The 11,523-nt window shown below is 39.9% G+C and overlaps 4 protein-coding genes across 6 annotated transcripts in view; 1 reads left to right on the forward strand and 3 right to left on the reverse strand.

The window, feature by feature from the left end:
- LOC124312357 (collagen alpha-1(I) chain-like) overlaps nt 1-11,523 on the reverse strand; it is a 1,404,094-nt gene that overhangs the window by 100,437 nt on the left and 1,292,134 nt on the right. The gene's annotated exons all lie outside the window — the stretch shown is intronic.
- On the forward strand, nt 489-2,118 carry LOC124310685. The gene is made up of 4 exons (XM_046774642.1): nt 489-654; nt 741-978; nt 1,065-1,189; nt 1,259-2,118. The coding sequence occupies exons 1-4, from the start codon at nt 489-491 to the stop codon at nt 2,116-2,118; spliced, it is 1,389 nt and encodes a 462-aa protein (XP_046630598.1).
- Nucleotides 2,751-4,016, reverse strand: LOC124310686 (alpha-(1,3)-fucosyltransferase C-like). The gene has a single exon (XM_046774643.1). It carries the CDS (start codon nt 4,014-4,016, stop codon nt 2,790-2,792), a length of 1,227 nt encoding a protein of 408 aa, XP_046630599.1. The 3' UTR covers nt 2,751-2,789.
- Nucleotides 6,830-11,509, reverse strand: LOC124312282. Of its 3 annotated transcripts, none has more exons than XM_046776753.1 (7): nt 11,325-11,509; nt 11,055-11,224; nt 10,646-10,949; nt 10,114-10,560; nt 9,926-10,048; nt 9,041-9,856; nt 6,830-8,975 (listed from the first exon to the last, which is right to left on the reverse strand). In XM_046776753.1, the coding sequence occupies exons 2-7, from the start codon at nt 11,208-11,210 to the stop codon at nt 7,087-7,089; spliced, it is 3,735 nt and encodes a 1,244-aa protein (XP_046632709.1). In that variant the 5' UTR covers nt 11,211-11,224; nt 11,325-11,509; the 3' UTR covers nt 6,830-7,086. The 3 variants fall into 3 exon arrangements, with proteins under 3 accessions (XP_046632709.1, XP_046632710.1, XP_046632708.1); XM_046776754.1 differs by having other exon boundaries at nt 11,055-11,217; nt 11,321-11,509; XM_046776752.1 differs by having other exon boundaries at nt 11,321-11,509.

An 11,523-nucleotide genomic window follows, 5' to 3' on the forward strand; every position in this document is an offset into this window, starting at 1 on the left:
TTGAGGACTTGAGGTGCTGGTTTGAGGTGCTACACATGGCACTAGAAACGTGCCATATTTAGCTAAGACGTTTCTTAGATTTTTATATATTTTTGTTTGTATGCCCCATGTTCCATTACTCCGAATTTGGAGAATAAATATGAATAAGAATAATAATGATATGCCTAGTTAAATTTTAAGAAAGTGAAATTTTGAGAATAATAAATTATCTTTCAAGGTCGTATACTGCTGTGTTTTGACGGATATAAGTACCGTCCTGAGAGGGATGAATTCCCTTCGGCTTACGACATCTGATACTGATCGAGGTGATTATTATCCATACCTTTCTCCTTATTCTGAACATTAGTCCCTATAAAAAATCAACAACTATTGATGACATTTTTCAACGTAGTATATCAGTATGTTAGCAACCTTCGAACTGCATTTATCGGACTATACAGCTGCTGTAAACTTCACTTTTCCCTTGTTTTTCCGTGCTGTTTCAAACAATGCCTAAAAAGTGTGAAATTGAATCCCTTGTTAAACTGTGTTTAAGCTGCATTAAAGAAACTATTGAAAATAGTAAGTTTGCCGTTAATTTACCATCAATTCAGAAGGATGACAAGGAGATTTTAGTCAGCTTAGAAACGAACAAGCCACTTCATCAATTAATACGTATGTCAATCACGCAGACCCTTTTTCAAAATTTATTTTCCCTAATTGTGAAGTTTTCTAAATTCATATTTAAAAAATGTGTTCAGCCGTTACGCTCTCGGAAGAAATCGTTGCGCTTTTCACCAGAAGCCGAAAACTAACCGATGCAAAAATCCTCGAACATCTCATCTCTCCGCGCATCCAAAAGTTATATTTTCCTGTTTACTCTGATGATTACTTAGTTTTTTTCCCTAAGCTTGGAAATCTGCTTATATTGGACCTACAAAACTCTAGAGTGGGAAACAATTGGTTAAAATACATTGGGGCTTATTGTTTCAATTTAAGGTACGTCAGCTTATCTTAATTATTTTTATTAATTATTTCTTTTTTTAGAAAAGGAAGTGATTATCATTTACGTTTGACAATTGCAGGTCGCTGAATTTAGAAAATTGTATAGACGTGACCGATACTGGAATTCAATGGTTGTGTCGTGGCACCGAATATCCAGAGATGCGAAAAGAAAGCCCTAGACTATGCAAGACCCTACAGAGACTAAGTATTTTATACACTAGTGTTACAGAAAAAGGAATTCAAATTGCTCTCACACATTTGTTGTCCTTGATAGTCCTTCCAAATTATTTTACTATTGAAGCATTGTTGGAATTGGCTCAAAGGGCCATACATTCAAAGCGACCGGGCTATTACAACGATAGGTTCTGTACATCAATACTCTATACCCCACGTTATAACTTGTTTAGAAGTGATAGGCTTCGACTTGCACTCTCTTTGTGCCATTCACTAACCCGTGTCGGAATTCACGTGATCAAAGGATTGAAAGATAGTGATCTCTTATGCTTCCAAGCGTGTATTAATCTACAAGGATTAAAAATGTTGAAGTGCCTCCCATTTTTTCCAAATGAAACTGAAATCACTTTTGATGGTGGCGTGGCCCCACTACTTGAAGCATTTGGAAAATCGTTGGAGACTCTTAGCTTGGAGTATTTCGATTCAGCCCCTATTTCAACCATAGCCGAGTTTTGTCCTAATTTGACTTGGCTGCACATTAACAACGTAACGGGCTCGCTTGACAACGAAAGAGATCTTGGGTGTATCAAAGAGAAAGTGCCTATGTTTAAGGATCTTAAGTTTCTCTTTTGTCATGACGATATCCAACCCGACATTCTTCTTCTACTGTTATCTTCGCCTTCACTTCAACACATATCCATTTCTGATTGTGATACGCTCAGTGATGAGGTTTTACAGAAGGCCGCCATCAATTATTACGGTTTTCAGAACCTCCAGAAGCTGCAGCTATCTCACTGCAATTCGGTGTCGGGACGTGGCATTGAAGCTTTACTGGTGGATAGCAATCCAATAGAAAATATCAGTTTTTTTGGTTGTAAAAATTTGGGCTCCGCAAACAATTGCAAATGGTCTAAGTTGATTGTTAAAAACAATTGGAACTTGAAATGCTTCGTTTATTAATGAGCGCTACTAATTCCACTGACAATAATATACGTGTCTACCTGATGTTCATAATCTGATTCGTAACAATTCACTGTTTGCCGTGCATCCTTGAGTATAATCTAGCTAATAAAATACTGTTGGAAAATAATCGATGAAAGTTCCCGGAAAGTTCATTCATTTTTATCCAAATGATTTTTGATTGCGTTTGTTGCTGTCAACATTTTCTTCCTCCCTTCTTACACCTCTGTTGAAATATCCACCGAATCGAAAAGATAAATTGAGGTTAATTTGCTAATGAAGTTTTAACACGTGTTATTTCAACACAGAGCGCAAGTAAATAGTGATAGTTTACTCCAGTCTCAACGAGTCTCAACTGGCGTTTTGATAATAGAAAATTTTAACTGCATATCTCTCTGTTTGTCGCCGTCTGTCTCGGATTTTTACATGTGTTATTTGTTCACTGACTTACTTGAAGTTCACGGTTGAGATAATGAGCATTTGTACTTGTTATTTCGTTATTAGAAAAATTATTCTTCTGCTTTAAAAAAAAAATTTCGTGCTAAAGCCGTGTATTCTTGTGCATGATACAAGTTGATCATGTATCAGCAGGTTATCACCTGATCATCTTACAAGCGATATGAAAATCTTAGAAATAGGAGTCGTGAAGAAAAGGATTATTTTACGACCGTTTATTCTATCCAAGTTGGATTAAATGGTTTGCACTTGTTACCATCACCCCATTCCGCTGACAGATCCGGATAAGACTTCTGGTCATCCTGCTCGTGTAGTTTTTGGCACAGGTCGCAAAAGGCGTGACGACTTCTGTCCTCTAAAGTGAATTCGACTCTATAGTAATCTTTCCACCAGAAATATTCGTTGTAGAGCGTTTCGTTGGCAATGAGCAATTGGAGATAAGCGGCCAACTCTTTTGGTTTGTATTTGAGAGCGTCGATGTAGGAATGGGCCGGTGCGTGTTGGGTGTAGTCGGCCCCACCGTAGACGATGGGAACTAATTCTTGACCTAGAATTTTGAAGAATTTCTCAGTTACGTAATCTGGGCAAATGGCATTTTCAAAGGACAGGTAGAATTTGTAAGTCGACTCCAGCATTTCATAACATTTTGGGTCAGAACTGTATAAAGCGTGACGTGGACAATGTCGATTGCCACACGGCCCATAGGTGTCGACTTCGATGTATTTGCCCAGCTCTTTGATGTACGTTTCTCTTTGACTGTGCGTGTTGCAATGGGTGACCATCCAGGCGACGGCTTTCGTCTTTTTGTGAACTGATTTCATGCTGGTATTGTTGCGAGCTTTTTCTCGGCAGCGGCTAACGTCTTCCGCTGTCATAGGAGCATTTTCTTTCGGTATGAATCGGCCGTAAAGCAAACGAATGTCAGAGTCCATTCTGTAGGTCATTGTCCAATTGAAATAATTGGTGAATCGACTCGTGTTGTAGTAAGGCATCAGCGCTGGAGGAGGTTCTTGAGTGAAAAAGACGAGACGTTGACTGGCGTTGCGTTTGTTGCTGTCGAATTCGGGCAATTTGAGCTGATCCGGCGAGATGAATTCGTCGTTGAGGACCACGACGATGGCGTCGTAATGTTCCAGCGGACGCTCGGTCCGGTTGTCTGACATTTCGCATCGACTGTAGGTGCAGTTCTGTTTGGCGAAGGCGTCCTGGCCCTTGCCAAAGACTTGCACTTCCACTCGGCGTGAACCGTTCCACAGTAAAATCGTCTTCGTAGCGTTCGTCTCGGTCTTCTCTTGATGATGCCCTTTGCTCTCAACACTTTGGCGATTGTGTGCTGATGCTGCTTGATTTCTCGAACTGGACGCCAAATAACACAATGCCACAATGACTACCAAAGTGGCCACTTTTTGCACGGAAATTCTTTTGGCGTAAAGAGACTTCATCATTGACTGAAGTGAGTCCTATGAGTGGGACTTGTTCAAACCTTTACCTTTTTTTCTACACTACTGATGAGCTGTTGCCTGCAGCGATGGTTGCACGAAACGCCATATTGACCATACGTTCTATGAACGTGATGTTATATGATGTTATATGACCGTGGGTCTTGCAATGGGAGACTATCCAAGCGATTGTTTTCGTCTTGTTGCGCAATTCGGGTTTCAGCAAAGGTTTAGTTACTGATGTTTCTAGCCATTTCCCTGTAATGTGCAATTTCATTTGGTGATTTGGAGTTCGAGGCGCCGTCTCCTTTGGCAAGACCCGACCGTAGAGAAAAGAAATGTCAGAATCCATTCTGTAAGTCATGGTCCAGTTTTAAAAATTAGTTAACTGACTCGTGTTTTAGTAACGTTTCAAACTCGGTGGAGGCTCCTGGGTCAAAAAGATGAGGCGTTGATTTGGGTTGAGTCCGTTCGGGAAATAGGGCATTTTCATTTCATAACCCGTATGAAAACGCCCCTTTGATTAATCACTGATAATTGAAGGATATTAGCTTGATTAATTATCCAATGATTATCGCCATCAAAATTGGGACATGATTATTACTGACTAAGCAGAAATTTATCACTGAGAAATGAATGGTTTTTCATTGATTTTCAAATCATATATTCACTTACTTTTGACTGATTTAATGTGAAGTTTACAATGCTTTTTTATTGATTAGTTTTTCAATGCTTTTTTATTGATTGATTTTGCAATATGGCACGTTATTGCCGCCACATCTATTCGATCGATCTTACCGAATTTGTGATCGATCTGACATAGAGTTTTAAATAGAATTTTATCATCAGGTATTTCAAATCAAATTCTATTTGTATTTTTTTCCATTCACGTAAACTGAAATTAGTCGGATGTGATTTGATTTTTATCGAAATGGTTTTGAATTTTGGAAAACCCGAAATTAATTTTACCGAACGAGCAGTAACTAGGTAATCGAATGGGTTATCAATTTTCGAATACCAGGAATGAATTTTTTAAATTAAGTTCGAATTAGCTTATTGAATTATTTTCGAATTTTCGATATACAGCGATGAATTTAATCGATTGAATTTAACTTATTCTATCTGTGAAGCAATCTTCATTGGAGAGCTATGTAGAGCCATCTAGCGATAGAACTAAGCCACCTAGCGGTCAAAATAATCAATTCATGCAACAACTCCCGTTTTAAAGCCAGTTTGAATCCAGTAGTACAAACGGGGATTATTGCGCGCCACGCGTTTCATTTTTATCATTAATCATCAACCATTTTATTTAATCATTTATTAAAAAACGCGCAAACGCTTAAATAACCCAATTAATGCGCATCGCTCTAAGTTTAATTTAAAGGACGCGACAAGTAAAAAAACGATAGTGGTGACTGGTCGGACGAGTAACGCGAGCCCGTCCGTTTTTTTCAGCGCTTATCGCTGGTTCGTCCGCTATTTTAGCGCTGTCACTTTTTCGCTGTTTTCGGCGGCTCATTATAAGCGAAAAATAATCCATTCAAATGTTTTGCGATAGATCTAGCGCTATCTAAGCGCTCGTGGCGCTAGCGAAGTGTTTGCGATAAAATTGCGTGCGGTGCGCTGTATTTTTCGCATTTCTTTATTCTTCGCATTATTTATGAAACACGCAAGCGCTTCGTTAATTTAAATTTTCGACAGGGAAAACGATTCGGCGACTGGACAAGTAGCGCAAAAGTCAAAATAAATGTTTAGCGCTTCTTGCGCGATACGCGCTCAATTAGAGCGTATTATTTAATCATGTATTAAAAACGTGCAAGCGCTTAAATAAGGCGAATCGCTGTAAATTAATTATTTTTATTTAATGCAAAGGAAAATGACTGCTCTGACTGGTCAGACGAGTAATGCGAACCCGTCCGTTATTTCCGCTGGTCCTTCCGCTGTTTTCGGCGCACCATTACACGAAAAATAATTCATTCAAATATTTTGCGGTAGATCTAGCGTTATTGAAGCGATCGTGGCACTAGCTATGTGTTTGCGATAAACATGCGTGCGATGCGCTATATTTAGCGAAATTTATTTCATTTGATTATTTACGAAACGCGCAAGCGGTTCGTTAATTTTAATAAAATGTTGTGAAAGGGAAAACGATTGCGGCGAATGGATTATAAGCGCGCGCCCGTACATGATATTAATGCTTGTCGCGAGTCCGTTCGCTATCTTAGCGCTGTCGCCCGTTCGCTGTTTTTGGCTGCTCATTATAAGCGAAAAATAATTCATTCAAATGTTTTGCGCTACCTCTAGCGCTTTCTAAGCGCGTGTGGCGCTAGCGATGTGTTGGCGATTAACTTGCGTGCGATGCACTATATTTAGCACATTTCTTTATTCTTCTCATTATTTACGAACGCGCAAGCGCTTCGTTAATTTAAATAAACGGTTGCGAAAGGGAGTACGATTACGGTGAATGGACGAAAAGCGCGCACCAATACATGATATTAGCGCTTGTCGCGATACCGTTCGCTGTCTTAGCGCTAAGCGTCGCCTTCAACTGTTTTAGACGGTTCGCTGGGCCAAAAATTTTTAATTTTTCGCTCTGGATCTAGCGCTATCTAAGCGCGCATGGCACTAATAATTAATTTCAAATTACCTTTTGCTGCGCGATGCGCTAAATTTATTAAGTTTATTATATTATGTACAAAACGCACATAACCTGTTTAGCGGGATAAATAATAAAGTGAAATTTTATTTATTAAAAAGTGAAATTTTATCTACTACTATTCGCAAATGGCCTAAAACGGTTCGATGGAATCAAGGAATATGAGAAACATACATGTGTATATGGCTTTTATCGGTATGGATAGATATATCATAGATTTATTTCAGATTTAAAACATTTAAAGAGATCACAGTTCACAGCCAAATTAAATTTCCAGTTCTCGACAATTGCACTTTAGGATTTGCTGCTCAGCAACAGAAAAGGTTCTAAAAATTATTCGAAACATTAGCAAAGAACAATCAGCTAAGTACAGAGGGGGGAAGCAATCTTATAGGCGGCTCCAGTTTCCGAGTTAGATTAATCAGAAATAACGATGATTTCTGGTTCGTTTCCATCACTCTTCATGGCCGAGCATAAAACATTCTCCACGTTATGATGCATGTCCGACAACCTTTTTGACAGATCGCTCTCTGTGGATTTACTTTCAAAATTATGGCGTAGAGAAAGCATTTCAGATAATTCTTGTTGCACAATTTGAAATCGCTTCATCTTCATCTGATACATGTCTTGTGTTTTCACGATCTCGCAGAAGGCACTCCTGGCTGAGCCCATCGCCTGGACTTTTAAGCTACACCACCCGTTCTTCAAGCACACCTTAGTTAATTCATCTGCAAAACTGCGCGCGTGAAAAATACTGGCCAAACTGTGATAAGTCATTCTCTCCTCCGAAGAGCGGAGAAAAACTTCCACCTCGGGATACTGCGGCAACTGGGCGCAAGGTTGCCCAAACGAGAAAAAAGGCTCTTCGATAGTTTTCAAGTAGTCGATATGCCGATCCAAGAAAACATAAAAGGTGGCCAGACTGGGAGGAGATGTGCAGGCCAGCGGCCAAACGCTGCTACAGGAGACGATTTTTTTCACCAATAGATTTTCTTCGTTCAATGGGACGCTGGTGCATATCTTCTGGCAAAATGTTTCCAACGACACGTCGTCCCCGAGCCAGAAAAGACATTTGGCAATTTTCACGACAAGTTTTATAGTAGGCGTCAGTAGTGAAATTACATCTTCTCCGACAAATTGACGGTTTAGGTCCCTGTACACAGTAAAGCACGAAGAAACAATCTTCAAACAGGGCTGGGTCACTGAATCTATCTTGTAAAGATCGAGAATTAGTTGGCATAATATCTTTATAGACATTTTTGAAAACAAGTGGGAAAAACCAATGGAAACATTTTGCCGGTTGTTATCGTAAAGATTCTTTTCCATCTTGATAAATGTTTTCAAGAAAACAGTGATGTTAACTTGAAGCGGGTCAGTACTAGAACTAGGCGTAGCAAAAGACCTCTCCCGATCCAGTAACAGGCAGAATCCATTAATCCAGGTGGTGATCAAAGCAGTGCGTGCTTCACGAATTAGTTCGCAATGTTGATTATGCAGCTCTAGCTGTGACAGATTTTCCAGAAAATCGATCCTCTTCGTAAAATCCAATTTCTCGAGTTCACCTGTTGGTCGGATTTGCTGAGTCTCAAGACTTTCTTCACTGGGAGTAATGAGTTGATTGAACATACACATCACAGATAAAATCTGAGCCTCAATCAGGCTGGTGAGCATCGACTTTCCTAAATCGGATGAAGTGGCCAAATCCCAAAATTCGCCAGACAACAAGAGCACATCAATCAGGCCGTTTTCTTGAGCTGGTCGCTCTGAAGTGTTTGGACCAAGGCTGCAGATCTTTTTCATGAGAATTTGGATCAATTCCGGATCGCCGAGTTGAAAGAAGCTGCTCACAACCGCTACGATGACATGCTTGATGGGACCAGGTGCGTGCAGATTGCACGAAGGTAGAGCACGGAACAATTCCTGATAGAGATGCATGCAGGAAGGTACTCCTCCAAATCTGATCCGCCTCCGGAGGTCAACAACCAAACGGCACTGTTCGTAAGGATCCAGATGAGGGAAAAGGGTGGTGAAACCAACGATTCGTTGAGCACTGGCAGTTTTCGGATCTGCTTCACAGTCGACAACGAAATTGGCGTACGAATCAATATCCTTTTGTCCGAGGCTAGCAACAAAGGACGCGTCGAGTTTAGGAAGGATGAAGGCAACACGATCCATAATTTGGAATGCACCGTCTGAACAGCAGCGATCCCTGAGGTAGCCAGCAAGGTTAACGATAAATTCCATCTGATTCGACAATCGAATCGGAGATATCATTTTCAACACCAAACGTGAACAAGCGGCCCATCCTAGAGAACAAGAAAATTATCATCAGAGGCTGTTTAAATTAGAATATGAAAATGCTTATTCGTACCACCAACTCGACACTCGAATTCGGCTATTAATTGAGCCACCCCATTGCTGCGAATCCCTTCGTAACAAAGGCTTTGGGATTCTCCGCATAGCTCTGCATTTCGGAAATCCGTACTCATAAGTTCCAGTAACTGAAGTCCTTCTTGTCGGGCTCGAAGAAAGACGCAAAGATGCAAAAGACGACAGGTGCGCTCACCTGGAGCGCAGGTAGAATCCATAAATACCGCCAGCGGATCCTCGCAGCAAAAGGAAATAATTCGACGTAGAGTTTCTATCGTCTTTTCGCGACTCGCGGTATGCAGCTGGCGTTCCATTCGATCCAATAAGTCGTCAAACGCATAGAGGCATTTGATGCGAAATGACTGATATTTCGGCCATATCACAAGAACTGGTTGCTTCTGATAACAATTCGGAATTCGGTCGCCATTTTCATTTCTTTCTTCTTGGTTAGCGATGTGACATCTCGATTTCAGCTGGAAATTGCTTACGATCTGGTTAGTGTCAAAAAGAATTCTTTTAAACGGCAATAACGTATTGCTAGAACTGATCCAATGCTCCATCTGGACTGCGCCGATACACGTGTCTTCTCTTGATGAGTCGGTCGACACCTCTGGCTGACTCATGATGGCCAAGTGAACGTCAAGAAAGTTACTGCACAACAAGAGCCGGGAAAGAAAAACATCGTGTCCTCTCAAACCAAAAAAACTGAGTTCCGTCAATGGATACTCGTTCTCTAATAGAAATGCGAGCATATCCACTTTCGGGTGCAACTTGTTGGTATTTCTTGGATTTTCTCCGCAGTCACGAACATCAATGCCTGATGGGGGGGAAATAATAATTTTGGTTTTAAGCCACATTATTTATAATTCAAATTTTGTTATAGTACTTGATGAATATTCCAGGTACGTCTGATAATAACGATCAATATTGGCTACTTTCAAGTCGAAATGTAACTGGCGGGAGACATCGTGGGTCAAAACCATAGGCGAAGATTGCAAAACTGCTTCAACTAGAATAATAAATTAGTATTAAATATGATATAATTACCAGTGTACAGTAACAGATATCTCCTACCCTGCAAGTTGAACGCATTCGTGTTACAACTGATTGGCTGGTTAACTTCAGTTCCAGTCTCATAAACGGTAGGTATTTCCGGACAGTCAGAGTTTGGCCTTTGCGTAACTTGACTAAAATGTCTGAACCAGGGGTTGATGGAAGCTCGAATTTCAGTTAACAATTGAAGAGCGTCTGGGATGACGAGCGGTGATAACGTCTGCGGTATTTTTGTAACATAAAACGAATTTTTCCAGACAAAGTTTATCACCAAAGTCGCTCTCCATCCAGATGTGATGGGTTCTAATTCGTGCTTACAACTGGAACGGAAAGCCGTCAAAAAGTGACAGTGGTCACTACCTTTTTCAAATTCAAAATATTTGGCAGTTGAGCCATGATCGATCTTTAATCGCCCACCAAGGTATCCATTTTGAACGGGAAGTTGAAGAATCATTATAGCACATATTCCTGAATAAAAACAAAAAAAGTTACAGAAAAATTGTTTATCAAATTTGGTTATTCGATATTTAATTAGTGTAAGTCTATTTATTACCTTGCTCTAACTCTAATTCACAAAGACGTTTGTAGTGCCCCCCTGAATCATACAGCATTAATTTGTCAATGCAGACTTCCACATTGTCACTGTCAAGATTCTCAACAAGCCAGCCAAGTTGCAGGTGGTACAATGCTTGCACAGAAATGTCAGCAAGAGTTGTGTGGATAAAGTTTGTCGGGTGTAGTGCTGATATTTTAGAACCATCAATTTGCCATGCATTTTTAACATTCGAGTCCACAACAACATTCAGTCCCTTGCCATGAGGTGCAGGCTCAGAGATACTCTTCAGTTTTTCAACATCCTTTGAATAACATTATTAAAAATAAAAAATAGATTAGTATGTTATTTGTGCAACTGCATACATTCATGAGACATAATAATTATGATACAAAATACAATAACTAACCTCCACAGAAAAAGGCAATTGGAAATTTCCTAATCCTTGAATTTCAAAGGCATGTAAAACTTCTCCATTCAATTGCTGTCCCCATGCGAATTTACCAAAATCTGAATCTTGATTTTTCAGCTGCAATGCCGTGATGAGACGGTTTCGGTCGACCATGTTACAACTGATTACTGCGACAAACAATTTAATAGGTTAAAAATATATTTAATAAAAATCATAGACAATTAGTCCATAAAACTTGACTATAAAACGAATTAATGTCACACCTACGTGTATCCAAACGAAGTGGCAAGAATGCACACTAAATTACTGGAAGATTTTTGTGCATTTGTTTCTTCGGTTTCTCATTAATTTGTGAAAATAATTTCCATAATTACTGAAAAAGAAAGAAACGTAGAATGCAGACCTACAGAGTACAACTCCCACTGTTGTGTTGTGACAGTGTCTACTGTCTATTCAAATCAGAATC

This window comes from Daphnia pulicaria, chromosome 8 (genome assembly GCF_021234035.1).
Source record: "Daphnia pulicaria isolate SC F1-1A chromosome 8, SC_F0-13Bv2, whole genome shotgun sequence".
Taxonomy (NCBI): domain Eukaryota; kingdom Metazoa; phylum Arthropoda; class Branchiopoda; order Diplostraca; family Daphniidae; genus Daphnia; species Daphnia pulicaria.

Bases quoted from the DNA above. Each gene is read 5' to 3' on its own strand.
- LOC124310685 (XM_046774642.1), top strand. From the start codon at position 489: ATGCCTAAAAAGTGTGAAATTGAATCCCTTGTTAAACTGTGTTTAAGC. The intron at 655-740 runs GTATGTCAATCA...AAATGTGTTCAG, and splicing joins GCCACTTCATCAATTAATAC to CCGTTACGCTCTCGGAAGAA. The intron at 979-1,064 runs GTACGTCAGCTT...TGACAATTGCAG, and splicing joins GCTTATTGTTTCAATTTAAG to GTCGCTGAATTTAGAAAATT.
- LOC124312282 (XM_046776753.1), bottom strand. From the start codon at position 11,210: ATGGTCGACCGAAACCGTCTCATCACGGCATTGCAGCTGAAAAATCAA. The intron at 10,561-10,645 runs GTAATAAATAGA...GTTTTTATTCAG, and splicing joins TGAATTAGAGTTAGAGCAAG to GAATATGTGCTATAATGATT. The intron at 10,049-10,113 runs GTAGGAGATATC...TTATTATTCTAG, and splicing joins GAATGCGTTCAACTTGCAGG to TTGAAGCAGTTTTGCAATCT.
- LOC124310686 (XM_046774643.1), bottom strand. From the start codon at position 4,016: ATGAAGTCTCTTTACGCCAAAAGAATTTCCGTGCAAAAAGTGGCCACT.